Raw genomic sequence first — 24,889 nt, forward strand, 5'->3', positions numbered from 1 at the left:
GGTCTTCCCACTTCTGTCTCCTTTGTGAGGACCACCCTAAAATTCTTGGACTCCAGAAGCGACAAAGCTCACTGTGTTCTCTCGGTTCTTGGTATTCCAGGACAAACAAGCTGCTGCCAATGCAAGTGGATGGAGAGCCCTGGATGCAGCCCCCATGCACGGTGAGTGATGAGGGTGAGAAGTTTTCTCTTGGGCTCCTTTGGGGCACTGATAGTATGAAGTCGCTGACTCTCAGAGTTGCCCAGGGTTTGGGGAAATCATCTAGTGCAGCCTGTCTTCCACTTTTTTCATCCACCCATTCACATACCTGCTAAGCCTTTATTGAACACCCACTATGTGTCGGGCCTGTGAGGTACCAGTCCCCCAACCGAGTGAAACAAAGACCTGTCCCCAAAGTGCTCACACTTGGAACTGGTGAATTCTAAGACTTCATGTGCAGTAGCCTTGAGCATCTCATCTCCTCTAGAGTCACTGCAGTGGCAGAGAACTTGCCGCCCCAAAAGGAAACCTGCTCTGTTGATGAATAAGTCTAATTGCTAGAAAGCGTCTCCTTATATAGAAGCCAAGTGTGTACCCTCACGCCGGAACTTCCTCCCAGGCACTGTGACCCCCGGAGCCCCAGGGGGAGGACCCCGCAGTGCACACACTTCACCACAGAGGCACCGACCTGAACTCCCCACTGCAAGGGGAGATGGCGAGGTCTCACTCAGCACCCAGCACTGTGCCTGGCGCGGAACAGGTGCACAATGATATCTGTTGAACAATGAGTAAAGCCCTGAACAAATGAGCAAGCAAAAGAAAGGGAACATCCTCCTTCCCCAACTTACCATACCCACAGCAGCCCTCCATTTAGCACCACGACAGGGGTCAGGCATCCTTCCTGCTTAGCTAGAAACCCAGCTAAAAACTCGGTGGTGAAGAGAAAGCACTATCCCGGTGTTCGGGGCCAGGGTGCTCCCTGGGCTATTACATTAGTATCACCTTCAGTGCTATCGTGAATGTGCAAACTTCAAGAGGCAAAAGTAGTGTTTCTAAGTTCCCTCACTTGTGGAGTATTCAGATAGCTCAAAAACCTACTATTTTGAACCCTCAGAACATCAAGTTTTCTTCTACTAGCGGAAGGGTTTGCATGAGATTTCTACCAGGCCTGAATCGTAGATGTATTTCCATCACTCTTGGTTCCATGTGACTTCTACAGATTATAAAACTGGCCCCTGGAGACAGACTCTAGGGATGGCAACTTCTATAAAGGGTATCAAAAGCAGAGATTTTTCTGCAAAACCTTACCTCAATCTTCGGGCTTCTATGAAGCCTAAGAAAAAGATGAAAACACACTACAGCAAAAACTAATAATAGCTTACCACTTTGTTAGAATTAGAAAGGATGGAGGAAATTTCTACTACTTATAATTTTGATGGAGCTAAATTGAGAAAAATCTATCCAAACTCCTCTTGTCTTCTAAAAAAAGGCTGGAAGAAATCAAATCCTCTCCCACCTGGCTCAGCGAGATCTGGAAACTGGATTGCCATTTCTCTTACTGCAAGGACTTCGTTTTTGAAACAAACGCTTCTCCTGCCCCCACCCTGACCCTCTCTCCAGGCCACCCTTCAGAGATTTCACCTCACTGGGAAAACATTTGTGACCCAGTGATCTTAAGATACAGTCCGTGGATAGCCACGTGTGAAGATGTAGGAGTCCGCTCAGGCTGCCATCACAGAATACCACAGACGGGGCAGCTTCAACAACAGAAATGTATTATCCCACGGCTCTGGAGGCTGGAAGTCTAAGACCAAGGTGCTGGTGGGGTTGTCCTGGTGTGGCTTCTCTTCCTTACTTGCAGACAGCCACCTTCTTGCTGTGTCCTCACATGGCTTTTTCTCTGTGTGTGCACACTCCTGGTGTCTCTTCTTCTTCCTCATGGATTAGGGCCCCACCGTTCTGACTTTACCTACCCTTAATTACCCCCTTAAAGATCCTGTGTCCAAATACAGTCACAGTGGGGGTTAAGGCTTCCACATATGAATTTGGGGGAGACGTAATTCAGGGCATAACAGAAAGTCACCTTCAGCTCACAAGAGTGAAAACAAAAGTCCCCTTGTTGAAACGTTTTCCTGAAGGCACACACCAGCTGGGAAGTAACTCAGAGTGAAAGGCTTAATGACAGGACATCATGACACAAAACAATTTTTGGTAAAAATTGAAACCAGTTAAATTAGGATGAAGGAAAATAAAAACTGTTAAATATGGTTGTACCACTGAATGCACGTGGTGAAAATCATTCCAGGAGATGGAAGATCTGTCATGTAAACATTAGGGAGCTGGGTCCCAAACCTAAGGTTAGATTAACCAAGGCTGAAAGCACGTGGGAGGCCTCAGTGAAGGGATAGTAAAAAAATAATAAATAAATAAAAATTTTAAAAAATAAATAAAAAATAAAAATTTTTTTAAAAGTTAAAAAAAGGGAGAGCAAAAATATGCTGAATCTTTTCATTGTCTCTCTGCACATTGATAATGAAGAAGTCTTAAGTCAGAAGAAAATTTGAATAATTAGATAATCACTAGTGAAATCAAAAACAGGGTGCACACCTTTCAAATCTGGGAGGGTTTAAATCTCATGAACCCTATCAATGTGAACCAGACAGAAAGCAAATAACAAGCAAACATTTAATTTTTTTAAGTTTTCATTTTAATTCAAGTTAGTTAACATACAGTGTTATATTAGTTTCAGCTGTACAATATAGTGATTCGACAATCCCATACATCACCCTAACAATAACAAGCAAACTTTAAAAAAATTTTAAGGCGAGATGAAGGAGGTTAAGACTAACTATATCAATAACGACCCAAAAAATGTGCTAAAGTCCCCTATTAAAAGAACAGTACTCTCATATTGGGTTAAAAATTAAAACCCAATGATGTGTTTCTTGTAAAAGATATACTTAAAGCAAAAGGACGTATATATCTTTTTATTTTATTCGTTATCAAGCATGGAGAAATTAAAAGTAAAAAATGATATTATTAATTACATTAATTTTAGGCAAACTAACCTTCCAACATGTCAAAAGCATGAAGTGGAATAAAAAAGGTCACTTTTTATTGGATAAAAGGTACACTCATTTCTGAGATGTAATAGTCATAAAATTGTAGGTGTGCAATAACAGAATCAAAATATACACTGTGAAAAACAGGATGAATATATATACTGAGAAAAAAATAGATATAAAAGAAGAAGTTGACAGACATACAAGTATTGAGAAGCTTTAAAATATTTGTTTCTACCTCTGAGGTCAAGAAGCAAAAATAAATATCACAACACTAGATGAAATAACTCTATAACCTATAAACAAATTAAATATCTCATTTTTTTCAAGGATCCAGAGAGTATTTACTAAAATAGATCTTAAACTAGTTCACAAAGAAAAAAATCTATATAAAGCCAGAAGGAAAAATCGTAAAGGTTATTTTATTTGATCATAAGGCAACAAAATCAGAAATTAATAATAGAAGGGTAAATGAATAAACAAGCAAAATCCAATCACTTGATTTTTAAATTCTCCTAAAGAACAGTAGATTCACAAGGAGATCAAAACCACCATCATAGACTATTCCAAAAATAATAAAAATCAGAAGGTTCTCATTCAAAAACTGTAGAATATAGCCTAAACTATATTTGGAAGTAAATTCAAAGTATCATATACTTCCATCATTTAAAAAGGGAAGACATGTAATGAATAATTGCAAAATTAGAAGAACAACAGTAAAACAAACAGGAGAAGCAGAAGGAAGAAAATAATAAGGATAAGAGTAGAAATTACATAATTAGGAAGCAGGAAAATTGAGAACTAATTCTTTAACATGTCAAATATTTGAAAGCCAATTTTAAAAACAAAAAAATCAGAGACATTAAAATATAAAATATATAATGTAATAAAATATAAACATGAATGTGATGGTTTCATTTAATTATAAGACATAATATGACATATTTAATATATAATCATCTTGATTCTAATAAACTTGATCATCTCATGAAAATTCCAGATAACCTCTAATGAAAGAGAAAATGCCTTCAAAGAATTACATCCAAAATGATCTTAAAACAGATGGTCTTACTGGTGAGTTCTTCCATACTATTAGGAAATAAATATTCATGTAAACTGTTCCATATTATAAACAAAATAGAAAAGTCACCTGATCCATTTCATGAAGTTGGGACAGATACAAAAACCGAACAGAAATTATGATTTTTTTTTAAGATTTGACTTATTTATTTTAGAGAGAGAGCGCATGAGCAGGGGGAGGGGGAGAGGGAAAGAGAATCTCCAGCAGACTCCGCTGAGTGTGGAGCCTGACACGGGGCTCAGCCTCATGACCCTGGGATCATGATCTGAGCCGAAACCAAGAAGGAGACACTTAACTTAACTGACCGAGTCACCCAGGCACCCCAAAATTGTGATTTTTTAAGAAAAAACTCTTAAGAAACTAAAACCAGAAAAATACTCCCTCAAAATAATAAAAAAATATTTATCTTAAACCAATAATGAATATTTTATTTGATAGTAAAACACGAGCAGAATTCTCATTAAAATCCTGGACAAGACATGTACACTAATACTGTTTGGAAGTTTTAGCTAACGCAATATGAATGACACAGAAAAAAAAATGTGACCATTTGGAAAAGAGTCAAAACTTGTCATTATTTGCAAATACTATGATTATGTATATAGAAAGCTAATGGAATCAACTGAAAACCCCAAAGATTAAATTATTTCAGTGAAGCTCTATAGAAAGACAAAAGTTAATAGCTTTTGTATATTCCAGCACTAACTAATCAGAAGAATATAATAGAAAAAATTAAAATATAATAGCAACAACCAAAACCAAAATATTAAACTGAATTGTGAAGAAAAAATGAAAACTAGTAAGACTTGACCAATATAAAAAATATATATATTTGAGTTTTAAAACATCCCATGTTTCTAAACAGGGATCGCAAGCAAAATCTCAATGCAATTATCTTTTTTAACTTGGGAAAACAATGCAATAATTGAGGTGTTTTATGGAAGAGCTATGAGGAAGGACTTCTCACAAGGTATTAAAATAGTTACAGAGCCACAATAATTGGCATGATATTGAATAGATATATCAATAGTACAGAAGAGAGCCCTAAGAAACCCTAGTATACATAAAATCTATTTTAAAAAAGGAAGAAAAAAGATCATAAATTAATTTGAAAAGAATGGACTCTTTAACATAGAGTATCCAAGAAATTGCATTTGGGAAAATGTCATTATATATCAAAACCTCTCACCTCAAACTATACTCCAAAAACAAAACCAGAAAAACTCCAATTCAATTAAAAATTAGGACTACCTAGGGGGAAATATAGATGACTATATTCACACTGTGAGCATGGAATTTCTGAGGAAAAGGTGACACATTTAACTATTAGCACATTGAAAAGTCTACAAGTCAAGAATCAATGTAGAAATTGTAAAGTCCAAGAACAAGATGTTTGCAATAGCTATCTCAGAGAAGAGATTCATTCCCATAATGTCTAAAGAGCTCTTAGAAACCAGGAGAAGATGCTAACAATGCAGTAGTTCACCAAATACCATGGACTACCAAAGCCGTGAAATATTATTTAATATCATAAATTAAGAAAAAAGGGGGGAAAGAATTTCAAATTGAAATAGTGAGAAAACCATGCCATGTTTCACTTGTCAAAGTAGCACAATTTGGTTTTCTTTTTAAAATAATACTCATTGCTGTCGAGATGTGTTGAGGCCAACACACAAGGGGTGAGATAAGAGTGTAAACCAGAGGGGCACCTGGGTGGCTCAGTCAGTTGAGCCTCCAACTCTTGATTTTGGCTCCGGTCGTGATCTCGGGGTCGTGGGATCCAGTCCCACGTGGGGCTCCACGCTCAGTAGGAAGTCTGCTTGGGATTCTTTCCCTCTGCCCCTCACCCAACTCGCATGTGGCACACGTGTGCTCTTTCTCTCAAATAAGTAAGTCTTTAAAAAAAAAAAAAAAAAAAGTAAAACCAGAAAGCCGTTCTGGAAAATATTGGGAGCCATATATCAAGAAGAACCTTACAAATATTAATATACCCTGATCCAGTTCATTTCCTTTGACCCTTAAAATTTTGTTCATTATTCTTTTAGGAATTTATTTTAAGTAAAATATAGGTTATCAGTGAAAAAAATGGGAGAAAAACCCAACATTTAAGAAAAGGGTTAAATAAGCTATGTGAGATTCATCAAATAGAATAATTTTCAGTCAATGAAAACCATGTTAATGAATATCTAATGACATCAGAAATGCTTGTAAAATAATGCTAAATGAAAACAGAGTAAGAAGCTGATTTCAATGTATTGAAAATGTATAAACATACAAATAAACCAAAAAACATATACCCAAAAGTTAATGGCAATTACCTCTAGGTGGTTTTTAAATTTTTCCATACTTCCCAAATTCTCAAAAAGGAGCATATGTTTGTTTATACATATAAATATATGTATATAAGAAATGTATTATTAAGCAAACTTGCCTTGTGCTTGCAGCACGGTAAGATGACCTCTCATGTTTTATCATCAGTTAGGCAGCATAATTTGAGCCTTAAAATTAAGAATATTCCCCCGCAGTTAGGATATCAAAGTGGAAAGGGATTCCAGTTATCTAGTCCAATGAATCCCAAACTTAAGTGTGTATCCAAATAACCTGGAAGGCTTTTAAAATACAGGTTGCTGGGTTTCTGATTCAGTAATTCTGGATGCCTGAGAATTTGCATTTCTGACAAGTTCCCAAGAGATGCTGACGCTGTTGGTGTAGGGACCACACTTGGAGAACCAATAATCTAGTCAAACTTCCTGACTTACCAACAAATCCCAGATTTCTCCTCCACCACTAGCAAAACCCAATTGTCCAGCTACATCTGAAAGCCTCCAGTGGCAAGAAACCCTCTCGTGAAGCAGGGCATCCTAAGAACTTAGCTAAGACCTGAAAAAGATTGTACAAGCCCTCTCCCATCTCCCCTAGCCTCCCTTTAAGCAGGAGTATTTCCCAAATGACTTGGGAGGGGTCCACACTTAGAGTTATTGGCTGTTTTGTCGGGCATCATCTGAGTCATCTGCCCAGAGGGGGCAACGTTCAGGAAGGAGTCCCTCAGTTTATTGCTTCTCTTGAGGTAATAAAAATGTGCTGATGTGCGGGAAATGGTCCCCAAAACAGACTCAACACCCAGCACTAGTAAAATTTTAAAATGTACTCCATTTTAAAGGGGAAATTACATGCTGCAGTAGTTTTGTGAATTTTGAGTTGTGACACAAGAGCCTACTGTATCGGTGCTCTCCCTGATGGAGCAGAGAACTAAGAAAATGGGGCTGCTATTCTTAGTGCAGATGTTGTAAATCTCTTGAAAGGTCTTTAAGAAAATCATAAAGACCTCAGTTCATTGCCTGACCAGCCCAACTAGCAGGGAAATTTGGGTTCTAACTACGGAGATAGTGGTTGCTGTCTTTCCATCAGGGGTTGAAAAGGCAAGCTTCACCATGTCCAACTACCTCCTCCAATGGGCTCTGAGCTAGTTAACCCACTAGCCTCTCCCAAATAGGGGAGAAGGGGATAAACATCTCTTTGACTCAAAATGAAAATAGGATCTCCTACTTCTTACCTTCAGTGTAGTACCTATAAGTGCGCTCTCAGTTACCTACAGCCCTGGAAGCCACAGACCACATCAAAATCTCATCAGCCAGCATCTCCAAACTCCTACCCCATCGAGACCTTTGTCAAAACTGCTGAAAACCCAAATGGGAGGGATCTGAGTTTCACTTCCTCCTCTTTGTCCTGGAGGTGCTAACAAGCAAATAAATTGCTCAGCTAGAGAAAGAAAAAGGAGAAGTAAGGGTCTTCCATCATCTAAAAAAAACGGGCTCTATCAGCGGGAAATGTAGGCAGTGCATCAGCTGCCGCTGTCTGCCCCAAACATAGCCATCTCCACTGCCAGGACGTTCTCTCTCTCTCCTGGGTCGTGCTCAGCCATCAGCACTTCCACGGCCCGTGCTGTCAAAATGCTGAGCACTGGTTCAGGGAGTAGCATGATGAAGAAGATGAAGTTCTTCCCCATAGGGGGCTCTGGTGCCCAGGAATGAGAAGAGGCTCACCACAACACAAGGACATGTGCCACAAGTCACTCTGGTCAATTAGTGCTAAATCACACACCGCAGACAAGCTCTGTCAGAGTCCCTCATCTATGTCTCGCTTCCGTGAATTCTGGAATAAACACAATGCCCATAATAAGGCCCATAACACAAAATGGTACTTGATATATTCTTGGTTTGTTCTTCCGAGGACTGCCACAAAAACAAAGATGTCCTCCCCTCCTGGAGCTGCTGGGTGGTGAAAACCAGCATAAGAGTCATTTGCAGCTTCCATCACCCAGGTTATGCTAATTCTCCACAATGTCTTTTGGTTTCATCCTTGTCTTCCCATATCCTGGGGACTTCTAAATTTATACCTGGCTCACCCTAGTACCCTTTTAGCCAGAGTCTCCCCCACTCCAACTTACCCTGACAAGAACTATGGAATAATTTCCCTGGAACTCTTTTCTTCATCATGTTGTTATTCTCCAGCTTAAAAGTTATCATGGCTCCCCATTACCTCACATTAAACCCGGCCTCTGCCACCTCCCCTTGAAAACCCTAGACTAACTGCCCCACCTGCATCTCTGACCTCATCTCTCATCCTTTGCCCTGCACTCAACCTTTTCATACGTGGCCCTTCTACCCGGTGCCTTCCCTTTCTCTTTTCACCAATACATCTCCTTCCCTTCTGTTCAGCTCTTAAAACTCTTCCTTGGTTGCTGCATCCAGACTCTTCTCCTTCCTTACCTTCTTTTTGACACCAGTTGGTCTATCCCTACATTAATTTAAACTTGTGGATGGGTCTCTCTCTTCAAGAGTTCTTCTGTGGTTCTCTGTGGCCACACTGTCATTTCTAATAACATAGAAACCATGAGAATGAGCTCACAGATGGCTTCTTTTGACATACATCTTTCTCCTTCACCTCCAATGTAAGATAACAATTATTTAACTAACCGTTACATCCCATTTTACAGATCACAGCGGGCTTTCATGGACAGTCTCCCATTTGATCTTCACAACAACTTTGTGAGGAAAACAGGACAAATGTTATTACCCTCATTTTACAGTTCAGCAAGCATGGCTTTGAAGGTTAAATGATTCGTCCAGAGTCATACAGCAAAGAAGCAGGAGATCAGGGACCCAAACCCAGGTCCTTGAATCCTAAGTGCCTTGTTCCCACATCATCTTCCTACTCTGGACATGTGTCACACTTGATAAATGCTGATGGACTGATAATGCAGATTAGTAATGTGCAGTGTCATCAGGTCATATTCAAATAGGGATTTAGCATTCTGAAGCCACGCCCTAAGGATAAGGTTGGGAAGAAAGGCAAAAATGAGAATTCACTAGTGTCTTTCACTTCCAACTGACTTAAAGTCTGCAGGAGAAAAAAACTCATAGAGAACCTAAAATTTAAAAAAAAAGAAGAAGAGGCTTTTAAAAAGAAAGTTGTTTTTTTTCCTGGAAAGCTAAGAAAAGAGGAAACACCTAAGGGACTCACTTGAAACTTTCCACATGATGTGGCTTGGGTCAGATGTCAGACTGAAGCCTCTAGGTTGACTTGAAGTTCACTGGTTGATATCTCTGCACTGCCTGGACAGGAACGGCCAGGAGCAGTGGAAGCTAGGAATCCCAAGAACTGGACCCTCGCTATTCTGCCCCCTCTGTGTGACCTTAGGCTAATCCAAGGCTCAACAGAGCCTTGGGCCTCCATTCCTTTATCTGTCCTGCAGAGAGGTTGAATGAGATGGTCCCTGAGATCTCCTCCGGCTGTGACACTTGGAGAATCTATGAATAGCAAGGACGCAAGACAGGTGCGAGCTGATCACCATGTGGGAAGCTCACACCTGTCTCTCCCCAGTGTTTCCGCCCCTCACTTCCAGCAGTGCCAAACTCCAGGCCCAGTGAGGGTCCAGTTGCCAATTTTAAAGCTGTTCAAGGACAGTCGTCCTTCTGCATGGGGCTCCTTCCAACCCGAAGCTGGCCTGCCTTCCTCCCTCTGCAACTCCCTCTCTCATAGGTTACTGGGATTTGCATGCTACTAATTCATTTATGTCTCTTTGCTTTTAGATTAAAATTACTCACAAGAATCAAGCGCCTATGATGATGGGGCCTCCCCAGAAGAGCAGCTTCTTTTCGCTGAGGAGGAAGAGCCGTTCAAAAGACTAAATAATATGCCAAATGCCAGTTAAGCCAAGAGAGAAAACAAGAGACTGTAACACACACACACACACACACACACACACACACGCACGCGCACACACACGCACACTCATCTCTAACCAGTGGAAGCAAAGCCACCCATCAGGAAGAAATCTTCATCTTGCCGTACATGCTCTCTACTTCAACAGTGGACACACCCCAACAGAGCCAGTACCGACAGAAAATTTTGAACAGACTTAGGGCCGACCGGGGTGTGGTTGGCTCGTATGGCAACCTCCACATTCCCAGAAGGCCGTGAGTGGGACTTTCTGAGACTGAAGGAGAAGTCCCCCTTTCTTCCCGCCAGTCCTGCAAGTTCCCTCACGGACGCTCACAAGAAGCAGGCTGCAGGTTTCCTGCCTATGTTGAGATCGGATGTGGCCAAGGGAAAGAGCTCCCATTCCAGAGAATTTACACAAAGGTCCCTCTGTACAGAGACCAACGGCCTCCAGCGCTCAGAGCATAACCCTTGGCAGGGCTCAGCAAGCGCACGTTGGTTGCTTAGTTGTCCTTCAAGCAGCAACTTCTCCCTGAACTTGCTGAGGAGGCAGAAAGGCTGTGGAAAGCTGTGTTTCCATTCTTGGTTCTCCACGCTGTCAGTGGGCACTTGTTATTTTCCCAAAGGCTTCTCCTGGTGGCTGTGTGTTTGTTTAGAGACGGCTCCAAGAGCCCCCAGAGCAGCCTGCACAGCGCACCTTCGATGTGGTATTTATTTTCTTAGTTCTGTGAACACCTGGGAGGGAAAGCAGAGAAACTGGGATTTATTTTTCAAATTGGTGTCATAATATTGTGTAAAAAGGGAAGAAAAAAAAAACCACCCCCAGTTTCTTTCTTTTTCAAGCCAAAGCGTGTTTCCTGTTTTGAGTTCCAAGCCCTGGTGGCAGACTACTCCTGAAGGCAGAGAAGATGAGAAGGAAGGGCCTTTTGCTGAGAAGACCAGGAGACAAACCCATCAGGTGGCTCCCACCTGCCTCTTTGCACCTACCACTCCCAGAGCATGACCTGAGGGCCCTTCTGATGGTCTTATGTGTGTGTACATATATGTAGCATATATATTTATATATATAAATATTTATTTACTGATGGACTTTTCCTGATTGAAAAAAAAAAACATATGTAGACGAGGAACAGAAAGTAGGAAAGAAAAAGTAGGTTCTTACTCCCCCATCCCACCATTTCATTGTCAAGACACATTTCCCCGTGGCGATCATGAGATTTAAGGGAAATGAAAGTAGCTTCTTATCATAAAGAGACTAAGAATTCCTATTCTGGATTCTCAAAACAGCCATGAAAGATATGCTGGACAGAATTACTCTCCCACTTGCCAGAAAGAGAGAGTCTCAGAAAAGTTAAGAGACTTGTACATGGTATCTTAACTAATGTGGTTTGAGAATAGGTGCCACTAAGAGGATGTTTATTAGAGAGAAGAATCCACACGTCTTAGAATAGGGTCATTTCTGGTCACTGAGAAATTATTCCATTCGAATCCAGGTTTCCAGGGAAGGATGAATGCGTAGCACATGTGTGGATGTGACAGGCCCACACAAGGAAATGAGGGCCTCATGATGCTTCCCAGAGATTCTCTCTGGCCTGAACTGGTAAGAAGTTGGTCTGGGTTGAAGGCACTAGACAGATCATCAGATTAAGCTCTCCACATGTCAGCTCGTCATGGTCGTCATGGCCTCTTAGTCTGGAAGCACCTCTGGCTGCAGGGATGACCTCAGTTGGAGACTCAGAAGAAGGACCAAGGCACCTTCTGCAAGGTGTTGCCAGCCAATACCCAGAGGGCTCCCAGCAGAGCTCAGTGGGTTCATGCAGCTGGTGCCAGCATTACCCTCCTTTTGCGAGGGCAAGTCTGTGTAGAGCTTCATTAGTAGACAGAAACATTTGCCTTGGCGCCTTTGCTCCATTGGACCTCCATCCCCTCCGAGATGTCTTAAGAGGACACGTGGGCCCACTCGACATCACTCCACTGTGCGCTCTCTAATCTCCTTGCACTGAGTCAGGAGCTTTGCACAAGGAAGGGAAATTAAGATTGTGTGTATACACTGATCCTAACTCTGAAGGAAGCAATCATCTAGACCATCCTGCTGGACCCAACAGTGCGAAACAGTGGGTGAGGGGACAACCAGGCCACCTGAAGAATGTCCTGAATGATGGGATCCTTGGTGATGGGATGGACCAACAAGTTCCAGAATAACAACAGGTACTGTCTTGGAAGCCACTTGATTTTGAAACAGAGGCAGGTTCAGATTTGAGGTCACTGATTCTGAGAAATTTACAGAAGTTTTTGCATGTGTTTCAACCCCAATCCCCCAAGATTGAGGCTGTTGAGACGTGGCACTATGGACAGGTGAAGCTGAGTTGCAGAGATTCACAAGTCAGAGCGGCCCCTGCCTGTTCTAGTCTAGTGCATAGTACTTGCAGTGTTGCCTGAGAGACATGTCCCAAAGCCTCCCTAGAGCCACAGAGTATAACAAGGCAGTGGAATAGTACTTCCAATTTGGTAACCTCAGTAAGTCTAGTGGTGTTGTTTAGTGTGATATTGCAACTCATTCCTTAACTACTGTGACCATGGTTTCTTCCTGTAGAGTACCTCACCATAGTGGGCCTCCCAGCAATCTCAGAGGTTGGTGGAGAAGGTATTAATCTCCCGATCTTAATAATGAGACAGTGAAGCTTAATAAGGGTTCAGTGACTTCTCAAAGTCACACACTAAGGCAGTCGGCAGAATCCAGTCCCTTAGTCTTCATCCTATTCTGATTGTGACCATGCAACAGACATGTTCCCACCTGCCCCCACGGTTCTACCCTACCAGCAATAAAAATAATGAAACAGAAAATCTTCAGTACATCATGTTGTCCCTGGACTATTGAGCTGAGAGTTGCATCTCATTATGGCTTGGTCTTTGTGGATTTCCTCCAGTGAGTTGAGAATGGAGATAGGCTTAGTAGAATGATTATATTTCAGGTCAGAGACCAGCTCCTCTCAAGATAGTTCTTTCCACAGATGGAAAAGATATGTTAAAATTGCCAAATAAATTAGGAAATACTTGGCAGAATCTGGAAGAGCCTCCAGACTGGCGTTACATAACATGCATATACATTATACATATGCACATTATATAAGGTGACATAGTACTTAATGTGCTGTATATATTATGCAAATTACATATTTGTGAGTAATCATGATAAATATAGAGACCCACTAATCACTTTTTTACACATACTCAGTGACAGATTAGGAAGTTACTTTGCCAGAGAGTCTTAAAACTTACTCTCTCCTGCTGCTTTGGTTCCAATTCCTGACAAAAATAATTGCATCAACTTTTCCCATCTCTAGCCCCCTCTCCTCTTGGCCAAAACCCTCAGTTACCTCCTGTCCCAGCTAAGCTGTACCTTCCATGGAACACACCACAATTGGGTCCATAAAAATAGAATCATGGGGATGGGAAGGATCTAGACTTCCAGATTCCCCTATGTCCCAGGCCTACACCTCAACATTCCCAGGCAAGTGGGTGCCTAATGTTAATACCAAAGGGAGAGAGGAGGGCAGAGGGGAGGGAGGAAGGGAGGAAGAGTCTACCAACCCTCCAAAGAAGGAAACTTCATAGTGTTCCTTGGCTACCAGTTCCAGGATCCAACAATAACCAGTCAGGAAGTTATTTCAAATGTCTAAGTCCCCACAGCATATCTGAGACCATAATTTCCTAAGATGTGTTTCACAAAATGCTAGTAGCCATAAAATGCCCCATGAAAACAGAGTTCTTTGATCAAGTACTAGCTCCCTTTCTAGGAGAGACATAGAAAGGCTTAACTCTAAGAATTCACAGTAAAGAACCATAGGGTCCTTTGTTTGTCTGCCAACATCTATAGATTAGAAACACTGCCTTATGCCCACCATTTCTTCTTTTTGTTCTCAGTGGGGATGGGAACACACAAGTAACCATCCTCAGCAATAATGTTCCAAAAAGTACTTCTCTAGGACAAGGAATCTCCAGTCTTAAGACACTCTTTAGTTTCTTCTATGTGATTCTTTAACTATTTTTATTCTCCTCTACATGTCTTCAAGCAAGAATCAAGGATCTGGACTCTTTGTCCCCCCGGGGGGGGGAGGCGGGAGGGGAAGGAGGGACTGGGGACACATGATAGCTGCCAGGGGTCAGACTTCATCTGTGTAGCTCCAGAGAACAGAACCAGGTGTAAACAGCACAGTCAGAGGGAGGTTGATTTGTATTCAATTTAATGACTTCTTTTGGAACTGGCCAAATATGGAAGGGGCTGCCTTCCGGGGCAATGAACAGTTAGCCGCTCTTATGGGAAGTGTTAGGTGGGGCAGAAGCAATGATTGATCTACCTTGTCCAACAAGCTATTGAAACTGGTTTTGTCAGCAACAATGTTAAGTCAATATCTGTTACTTCGTTTTGAACAGCATACCTCAGTGTCCCCTGTTTTCTGAAAGAATGAAAATGACTCCCAGAGAGATTTCTGGATCAGCGGGTACTAACCAGTTAGACCACACCTAATATGTGGTGATCTCCCCTCAGTAGCTTGGAGAGTTAAAGGAATGAGGTACAGTATTCAGACGAAAAGAGGATCTGCCTTTCTTACTGGGGTCCATATTGGCAGTGTGGAACTCTTCTTGTCCGACAAATACCAGACCTGCATCTGGCTTGCGATAACCAGGAAAAAGAAACCATCCCACATCTCAAATATCAATCCAGTTTTAGATAAAACAAGAGAGCAGAATTGTATAGAATTTCACATGGAGCCATTGTTTGTAGCTCACCTTGATGTCTCATCATGCTGGAGTAGGTCTTTCAACTTTCTACTATAGAGAGAAAACAGGAAAAGGAGACAGGAGAGGGAATTCCCATTTATTGCTTACTGGCTACAAGGCACCATGTCAAGGTCTATTCATGTGCTGTCCCATTTAATCCTCAGAATAGCCTATGATATGGGCGTTGTACTTATTTCACAGATAAAGGAATTAGTGCATAGAAAGGTGAAGTACCTTGTCCAAGGTCAAAAAGATAGTAAGTAGTAACAGCTAAGACTTGACATGGATCTGTCTCACCAAAAATGTATGCTTTTTCTACGATACTTCAGTGCTTTTACCATCCTCGTCTGTTCCCAACCCTGCAATCACTCTGGGTGAGGTTACACGGCATTGGCAGGTTGATCTATCAGGTCCACCTCTATATAGCCATCTAATCATGTTCCTACTAAAGAACTTACAGTGCTTGCTCACATTTAAACTCAGCAACCTCCGTGGGCAGCTGGAACCCCAAACCTCAACTTTGCAATCAGATTGGCAGCCAAAACTCGATCTTCAGTGTTTCAGATTCTAGCGGAATGGGACTCGTTTCCCAGGGCTCCCTAATAAATTTTCTGTTCAACTCCGTGAGTGGGAGAGCAACAAGCAGCCTTCTCAGACGTAAATGCCATGGTCAATGGTGACTGGCCTGCACGGGGAAGGAGGGCTGGTGTTGTTGACGGGAGCCTCCAGCAAGAAGGCTCTGCATGTGCTCCTCATTAGTGATAGGCGTGGGCTGGGCCATCTGTATTCCACAGGAGAACAGAATGGCAGGCTGCCTTTCAGATGCCAAGAGAAGCTATCTAATGGGAAGATCCAGAGAGCTCAAAAAGCAGACAGGCATCTTTCTGCACGGGGATCTCTGTGGGAAAAGGGACACAGAAAGCCAAGGGTTTTTGGAAATTAACGGCTTAACTTGCTGGGCACCCCCCCGCCCCCCGGCCACCACTTCATTCTTCATGCCCATGGTGCAGAATGGCAAGCCGAGCCCTGCAGCCTCATCTGCTAGCTCAACTCCCTTAGCACCCACGATGAACCCACGTTATCCTGAAATCTGTGGCTGCAGTGGCAGGTGCATTATAACAAGGCACCAGAGTTTGCAGGGAAGCCTGCAAGTCTCCCAAGGGCCAGGAAGCACAGCAGCTAGGAGAGGCCATATGACTGGATGCTCAGTGCAGATTCTAGAGGGATAATCAGAAAACGTGAGGACAACTCGAAATGCTCCAAATTAGGAAAATGCAAGTTGGAAGCAAAGAAGAGAACATATAACCCAGTATCAAGCATGTAGTAGGTAATGAATAAATATGTGTTAAATGAATAAATAGCTAAAGTGGGCATCTGTCCTTCTATCCTGGAATGGGTAGGGGAAGGGGAGGTAGAGGCGATGAAAGCTTTTTAACTAACAACTCAGGAACTTGAAACCACAGGATGTAGAGGGAGCTCATGGGGGCCTCTAACTACACAGACATCTGTTGAATGATGGACACAGCTAAATATGGATCATCAAAGGGCTTTCTAGGTCACATGGAGGGCAGTTTCATGATTCAGAAAATATGAAATTCAACCTGGACAGAAAGACAGAAATATTTGCAATCTACTTCTTAGCCATCGGGTCAGAATGGACAAAGAATAAAAAGGCAACACAAGTGGGGTTACAACACAGTAAGAGATCGACATAATAAGGGACAGATTCAAGAGATGAAAAGACATGGAGAACTGGATGTTTTTTTAGCAGATTTATTTGGGCAAGGGAGCTGAGCACTATAGTTCAAAAATGAAAGAAAGGACCAACAAATCCTTTAAAAAAAAAAAAAAAGCAGCTTAAAAGTTGAGTTAATGGGAAGATGGACATGTCCAGGCATTAATGATATTGTTAGTAAGTAACTATCATTTATTGTGTGGTCCCAAGCCTATTACTTTGATGAGCACTGTTAACCTGCAACAGGAACCCTAATGAAGTTGGTGGTGTAAAGTTCCCTACTTGAGAAACAAGGAAACTGAGAAACAGAGCAAATCCCCTAGCGGCAGCTCCATCAGGATCTACCTTCAAAGCCAGGCCTGTGCCTGCAGGGCCAGTGTGGATTCCTCTGAGCTCCAAGCACAGTGGCAGGGATTTACTACCCCAAACCAGTCCCGTGGGCGCACGCACACCTTACCCTCCCTTCTTCTCAGGCCCTCTCTCCAGAGGCGCCAGCTGGGCCTTGTTCTAGGACCTGGCTCAGTCAACAATGGACAGCTGGTAAAGAACTCACCAGATCACGCTGTTCACATGATATGAAAGACCACCTTAAAGGATACAGAGACCATATTAAGGATCAGGAGCAAGTGAAATGAGGTCAGGTAGTCAAACATCTGAATTCAGTAACAGATAAGTAAAGGTGGAACAGAGATCCGAAACATCTTTTTAAAAATCTCTTGGATAAATCATAATTTGGGGTAAGAAGACTGCTCTAGAATGATGCAAAAAAATTTTTTGAACTTTTTCCTTTCCAAAAAAATCCCCCAAAAAATCCTTTTAAAAATTGAAACTTAGCAAGAATTACAAGGTGAGTGATAATAAAATGGTAATCTCTTTTTTCCTTAGACAAGACAAAAGGAAATTAATTTCTAAACCTCACAATGTAAATAGCAATCCAGAAAAAGATTCCAGAAAGTGTGCATTTTCTGTTGAGGGATTAAACATCAGTACGTTCAAAGTAATTAATGAACTTATTTTTTGTTCTTATTTATTTTTTTAAAAAACTGGTACCAGTTGGTTACCAGAAAATGGCATGCTCTTCAAGAAAAGAAAAATTTTCTTGGTGAATATTTCCTCTCTCCCCGACATCTTTGAGGTAAAAGGATTGAGAACTAACTAGATCTTTTAACTCACAGCAACGTACATCCACGGAAGGTGTTAATAATAGAGGATATCATTAAATTGCTGTTTGGGGTTTGCTATCATCATACTCTGCCACCACCAGGCATGTAGGTAATGATAATAAACCTAAAAGGATGAAGTAATCCCAACTCCCTCCCTCTCCCTGTCAGCCTCCTAAAGCTTCCCACCATGGCCGTCCAGGTTAAATATACTTTCCTGAATTAGAATAGCTGGGAATAATTTCTTTTTATCATGGAAATTTTCAAAATACAGAAAAGCAGAGCCATGAGTATAATGAGAACACATATACCTGTCACTTAGATTCAACAATCATTATCATTTTGCCATATCTGTTTCATTTTTTTTCTGAGGTATTTTAAAGTAAATTACAGACGTCATGACATCTCACACCAAAATACTTTCACATATATCATTATAGGGGATCCTTCTTGATGTGGGAAAGGCTGTGTATATCAAACACACTGCTGTCAGAAGATGTCTGGGTGCTCTGGTAAGCTCGGTCACTTCTCATTCACAAATAGAAGTTAATCAGGACATCACTCTAATACTAATGAGGAGAAAGTTTTGGGAGGAACCCAAGGAAGGTCTTAGCTGTATTCAAAACGTTCCTGATTGATCTAGAGAGAGGAAAGTCAACAGCACATTAACTAAATTCTCAGAAGGTAAGAAGTGGGGAAGTGTTTGTTACAAGCACTAATGATACCAGAGAGAAAACTCAAAGCACTTGGAGGAGGTAGAAATTTACCTAAACAGTGCATGTTCTTGTTTTTGAAATAAAAATTGTTTAAAACATGGGTAATTACAGAAAGACTGGGCACAGGTAAAACAGTAAAACATTCTATCTGCAGATTCCTTTAATCATAGAAAAGACCGTTGTGGTTTTTGCCCCCACCATGTGATGAACATGGCGCTAGACTGGGTGGGGCGGGAGGTGAGCTGCTGAGATGTACAGACAGGTCCTCCCCCTCCGCTGGGGCATAACTGAACTGGAAGTGCGTCAACTCCCAAGAGAACGTCTGGGAAGCTTGGTTGAGAAGCGTTGGCTCACTTATGCCGGGTAAGATATCATTTTCAGTAGGCAAAGAGTAAGGAAAGCAGATATCATTCCACTTGCTCTGTGCTTCGCTGCTGGGGTCAGGGCAGGCTAACCGCAGATGTTCTGAGCAAGATGGCGGGCAAGGTGGTTGGGTGGTTTGCTTACAAAAGTCTGCCGGCTCAGTGATTCTGCCGAACAAAAGAGAAGCAGGCAAAATGAGGGACAGCAGGTTCCAGAATGTTCAGCCTGTCTCCATCAATAAATAAAATAAGTTTCCTATTCAAAACAGCCTAGGTGGCTGCAACAACTGGAAACCAAGGCCTGATACCCAGCCTGTGGCTGGTGGACCTAACTGAGCACCCATCTGGCTTTCCATGCATCAGGAGGAAAAACTTCCTTATCCATACCCCCAGGGCACATCTACTTCTTTTTGACTCATGAAACACCCCACCCCACCACCCCTTCCCCCACACCATGAGGCTCATAAGAAGAAGCACCTCCTTTTCTCGTAACATTGCTGCCATAAGGAAGGCAAGTCTCTGTTGACTGACTCGGCGATGAAAATTGTTTCCATCCTCCTGAGAGTAGGAACATGCTTTCTTCCCAGAGCGCCCCCTCTTTGGAAGCACACAGTCTCTCCTGAGCTCCCTCCTCCAGCCTCACCCCTGGCCCTGAGGAGCCCAGGATCCGCTGATGGGCGAGAAAACACATGAGCTCACTGGAGCTTATATAAGAGCTCTTGGCAGGCCTTCCCTGGGAGCATGCTCACATTTGCCTTGTCTAGGCAATGTGATTTTTCTCTTCTCTATCTCCTCAGAACAGAGAGGCCGATTTGTCCTCCTGCTCATTAGTGGCTTTGTAGCTGGGAGAAGGAAGCACAGTGTTCCCTCCTAAATCCCAGTGACTCAAACTGGCAGATGTTTTCTGAGGGGGAGAAATAGTATCTACGAGACAGAATTCACCTGCAGGCCTTGAGCCCCCTCACACTGGCACTACCCCTTCTCTCGGCTCTTGTCTATGAGGAGCCCATGCGGCTTCCGTCACCCAGAAGAGCAGTGAAAGCCATAAGGGCCGAAGCAGCCTTGCCATCTCAGAGGACTCCCGCTCTGATGTCCCTTCTGAGATGTTTGTGAGCAAGGTCTAGGGCAAGGAGAGACAAAATAAGATGGAAACCCTCCTCTTCCCCCAAAGGAAGAAACAGAACATTAATGGAGATCTTCCAGGTGTTCCCCTTGGCAGGAAATTGATCCTGTGTCCCAAAGACTTGGTGAAAACTCCTTTCCTCTCCCAGATGCCATTGTCTTGAGGGAGGAAAGACAGTTTGGGGAAACATGGGGGAACTGCGCTCTGGAAACTCAAAGAGAAGGGAGGAGAGAGAGAAAGGGAAGGCTGTCAACCCAATCTCCAAATTCAGTGGATGTTTTACATAGCTCCCAAGAGGAGAAGGGATTTGGTTCTTCTCCTGCCCCTGAGGGACGAAAAGGAGGTGGAGGAGCAGGTGGGGGGGGGGTGCCTGGCTGTGATGGGCTCCCTCTGCTGCCCCCATCACTCCAGGCCTGGGCAGCTAGGGGCAGTGCCAGACAAGACGGAGGAGCTCAGCCTTTGCCTCCTCATTCTCCTTCCTGAGCTTCACAGGCCGGGACCCGGGGCGCTTAGTACCCACAGGCAAGGGGGGGTTGCCCTCTCCTCCCCCTGCTCCTCTCCCGAGGCCAACACCACCTCCTGCCTCACACCAAGCAGCAGTAGGGACATGGGCAAGTGTCAGATCATGTCTCACCTTTCCCGCCTGTCAGATGGGGCTGGAGACGCTGGTTCATATATTTGTTCATTTATCCATCGATAAATATTGTGTTATTAACCAATGTCTATTTGCCAGGCACTGGACCCTAACTTCTTAACCTGTTTCAACACGATTCTCTTGCTTTTTCTCCACCATTTCCCATCCCATTCTGCTTTTCCCAACCTCCACCCACCCCCAATGCCCACTTCTTCCACCTTTTCTTCTTTCTTTTATTCTCATGATGTTTCTCTTCCCTTTTCTCCCACAATTCTATTTTTAGAGCTTTCATACATAAAATCAGAGGATCGCAGGGATCTTAAGGGGACATTTGCCCACTTTGTTATCTCCAGGCAAGGCTGTGCTGAAAAGGCCCAGGGAAGATCAGAGAACATAGTCCAGAGCCCGATTTCAGGATGTAATTTGAGTGTCTCACAGCTTCTGCCATCAAGAAATTATCCCCAGTGTCTAACTGAAACCCCTCTATTCAGCACTATTCTCCTTTTTCTCTTTACCCTTTGAGTCACATCTCAGGCATAGAGCACCTTTGTGGATATAGAACCATTGGGAAGTTTAATGCAAAGCAACGTAGCTGAACATCCCAGACCAGAGGGTATTAGTATGAAAACAACAGAATCAGGAGCAAAGGGACCAGAGGCCATGGCAGTGAAGTGGGTTTGACTTCTGTGAAATCAACAAAAACAGAATAAGCAATAACCCTCAAGCATAATCCTACTGGAGTCGCAATTTCGGATCGACTACCTCAGTTAACACAAAAAGTCCACTGAGCAGGGAGTTCTGGAATCAGTCCCCTATTGTTGGAAAGGCTCTTCCTTAGATGTCATCGAGTTCAGCCTCGCATGCTGAGCTGGTAGCCAGCGTAGCACCAGGTCTGTGGTCTGTTGATGGTAGTTGAGTTACAAATGGTGGTCATTCAATCTCGGTTCCAATGTGACCATATACAGAATTCCCCTCCAAAGCCATTTTTCCTGGCCTCTGGGGAGGAGGCAGGCCAGGTCTACACTTGGGCAGGGCCCGATGCACCAAATGTTGCTCTCTCAGATCTGTGTGAACCTGCCAAGGTGGCTCACAGTCTTGAGGGAGGCAGTGTGCCTAGTGAGTAGGTCACCGGACAAGGAGGCAGATTTCAAAATCTACAGCATTTTCTTTCTTCCTTTCTTCTTCAGATGGCAAGAGGCAGGAGATCAAACTAAAGAGAAGAGGGTCCTACAGCAAGTTGCTGACCCAAGTTCTATCACAGCTGCCCTCTTCCATCGAATGGGCAGAAGTAACTTCTTGTGCCTCTCTGTACCATCATCCTCCACACTCGGTGGGTACGTGTGAGAAAGTGTTCTTGTTAGCCAGGAAGCATAACCCAAAGAAGCCACTGCTAAAGGGGTTCTGACGGATGCTTTTCTCTCTCTGCAGGAAACAAGTAAGACCCTTCAAGCTTGGAAAAGTCTGGCCACTGTTCCATAGAGCTGCTGTGGAAGGAGCCATTCCATGTGCCAGGATGATGTGAGGGATGAAACACTGCCTGGGAAACAAGAGCAACACGGGGAGTAGGCTACATGCTGTCTCAGCCACATGGCCTTGGACATGTCCTTTAGCCTTCTGGGACCTTTCTTTCTCCGTCTATCCAACAAGGGGGCTCTAAAGACTTTCCCTCTTCAATGATCTTGCCCTTACCTGGAGTAAATCCTGCGGCCATGGGAGAGGGGGTGGGGTCCTTGTTCTTACGGGTCTTCCAGCAGGCCCAAGGCTCCCCCCAGCCCTGCTACCCTGGAGGGCTACTCTTCCCCCCTTAAGGAATCTTCTCTTTCCTCTTCAGGATTGATCATGCTCAGAAATCAGCTGATATGGGGGGCCAACATAAAAAAAAAACCGACAAGGAAACTCTTTGGTAAGCCCTCCACCTTTACACACACGCACACACACATACACAAACACACATACTCGATCCCTGACGTGTAAGCATTTTCCATTCTGTGGATCAAACCTATTTTACCCTTTCTCATTGCCAGTGTGTTAGGAGAGAATCCATTCCCACCAGTGGAAAAGCACCACTTCCTTTTAGAGAACTTAGCTAAAGCACAGTGTTTGGGGTGACCCTGGGCATAGGTTGAAGCTACACGTCCTAACGCACCTCACCTGCGGCCCGTAAATGCAGACTCTTGCCAGCCGAGACTGAGGCAGTGACTGGGTAGCACGGTGCCAGGGTCCCGATCCTTCACTCCTCACTCGTCCACCTCCGCTGCCTCGTCCACCCGTAGATACGCTACTCCGTCAGGGTGGTTGCCTGCTCGAGCCTGCCTGTCTGCCTGCCGGAGTGCCGTGGACTTGTTCCTGTAATGTGCCGTGTGTACGTGTGTCCTGACTCTGTGGTTTACTACAAATAAACCTGACAGCGGACCGCTGACCTCTGACCTCCTGGTGGTTTCTTTCCAAGCCGCCGCTCGAGAAACCGGACTTGTCTGATCAGCCACAGGGCGCCGGAGACGAGCAGGCTCCCCGAGGCTGGTCTGTGGCCCTTCACAGGTGCCCCCTGCCACGGCTCTGCTCAGACGCAGGGACTGGGAAGAAGGGAAGCTCTCTGTTGCCGCTTTCCTGGTGTTGCAGGAGTGGGAGAGGGAGCCAAAAATCCTATTAAATAAGCCTTTACTAAACGTTTCATAGTCCTCATTTCATTGATATCAGAAAACTCCCCTCTGAAGGGATGAGCATTTTAGAGATCAGGAATCAGAGGCTCATAAGTGGTCATTAACCTGCTCACAAGTAACATAATAAGTAACCCAGTTCTTCTCTCATATCCCAGTCTTGCTCTTTCCTCTACACCAGTGTTTCTCCGAGGGGGGGCCGGGGACTGCTAACATCAGAAACACCTGAGGTCTGGATTCCTGAGCCCCGTCAGACCTCCTGAATCATGGTCTCTGAGAGTGGGACCCTCAAATCTGGGTCGGTACATAAATCCTTGCGCCCACCGCGCCGCACCCTGCTGGGGGGACAGGACCACTCTGCGAGGCCCAGCCAAGCCAGCACTTTAGCAGAGCTCAGAAACTGGAGTCTGTGGAAGAGCGCCATGAGACAGAAGAGACCCAGAGGGGAGACAGATCTGGGAAGAAGCAAGGCTGTGCACTGCACATCAGAGTTGGCTGGCCCCTCGCCCCAGAAGGTGGACCCCAACAACAGGTCCATCAGCTCGTCTCCAGGCTGAGCGGTCTCAAGCCAAGGGTTCAAAGTCACACCCGGGTGGGGCTAGGCAAGGGGGTGTGGGCTCAACCCGGCAGCCTTGGGGACAGCGACCTACAATGGTGCAGCCCCTACTGCCTTTTCAGTCGCCATCACCCTGCCCAGCCCCGCCTGACTGGCCAGTCCCAGGATCCGAAGAGCCATCATCTTTGCCTCGCCAGGTCCTTCCTACCACAAGTGACCAACGGTGTTCCAAAAGACCCAGAACTCAGGCCCTGAAGTCTGTCTTCTCCGTGTCCCTGCTGTCATCCTTGGGGCTGGGCAAGGACTCTGGCCTCAGGGAACCTCACCAACATGTTACTCACTCCTACCCATTCCCTCCCCTTTCCACCTGGATCTGCCGAGCTCTCTTTTGTGCCCTGGAGTCCAGGTGGAGGTTTCTGAAGTGATGGTGGGGATGTTTGAGGTGGGGCACTGTGAGACAGATGCATCACTCCTACTGGGGGCAGGACAAGATTCTGGAAATAGCTCCACGGCCGCTCAACTGGGGACAGTCAGCCACGGTCTCACCCAGCCCGCTGCAACACTAACTATGTGGGACAAATATTTTCCTCAAGGAAATGGCTTTTCTGGAGTCAAGAAATCAAGAAAACACCTCCTGTACAGAATTTGATGCAACCAAATCAGCAAAACATTTAAATTATGAATGCACAAAGTGGTTTATGATACAGAGCTCTTAGAGTGAGAATTCTCTCCCATCTCTGTAGCTAGGAAAAGAATTGGGTAAACAAGGAAAATTCTGCTCCATTCAAGAACAAAGGCCCTTAGCAGTTGTGTTTGCATT

General features: G+C 44.0%; 1 protein-coding gene across 4 annotated transcripts in view; it reads left to right on the forward strand.

The window, feature by feature from the left end:
• The window catches only part of DGKG (diacylglycerol kinase gamma), a 206,002-nt gene extending 182,723 nt beyond the window's left edge, over positions 1–23,279 (forward strand). For 3 of the 4 annotated variants that reach the window (XM_036066662.2, XM_036066665.2, XM_078068174.1), the window contains 4 exons: positions 101–161; positions 10,215–12,552; positions 22,044–22,186; positions 22,285–23,279. In XM_036066662.2, the coding sequence (XP_035922555.1) occupies positions 101–161; positions 10,215–10,313 (160 nt within the window). In that variant the 3' untranslated portion in view covers positions 10,314–12,552; positions 22,044–22,186; positions 22,285–23,279. Of the gene's footprint in view, positions 1–100; positions 162–10,214; positions 12,553–22,043; positions 22,191–22,284 lie in introns of all 4 variants that reach the window. The other variant, XM_036066663.2, reaches the window with a different exon arrangement.
• Positions 23,280–24,889: the final 1,610 nt, after the last annotated feature.

The sequence above is a fragment of the Halichoerus grypus genome, chromosome 1, assembly GCF_964656455.1.
Source record: "Halichoerus grypus chromosome 1, mHalGry1.hap1.1, whole genome shotgun sequence".
NCBI lineage: Eukaryota > Metazoa > Chordata > Mammalia > Carnivora > Phocidae > Halichoerus > Halichoerus grypus.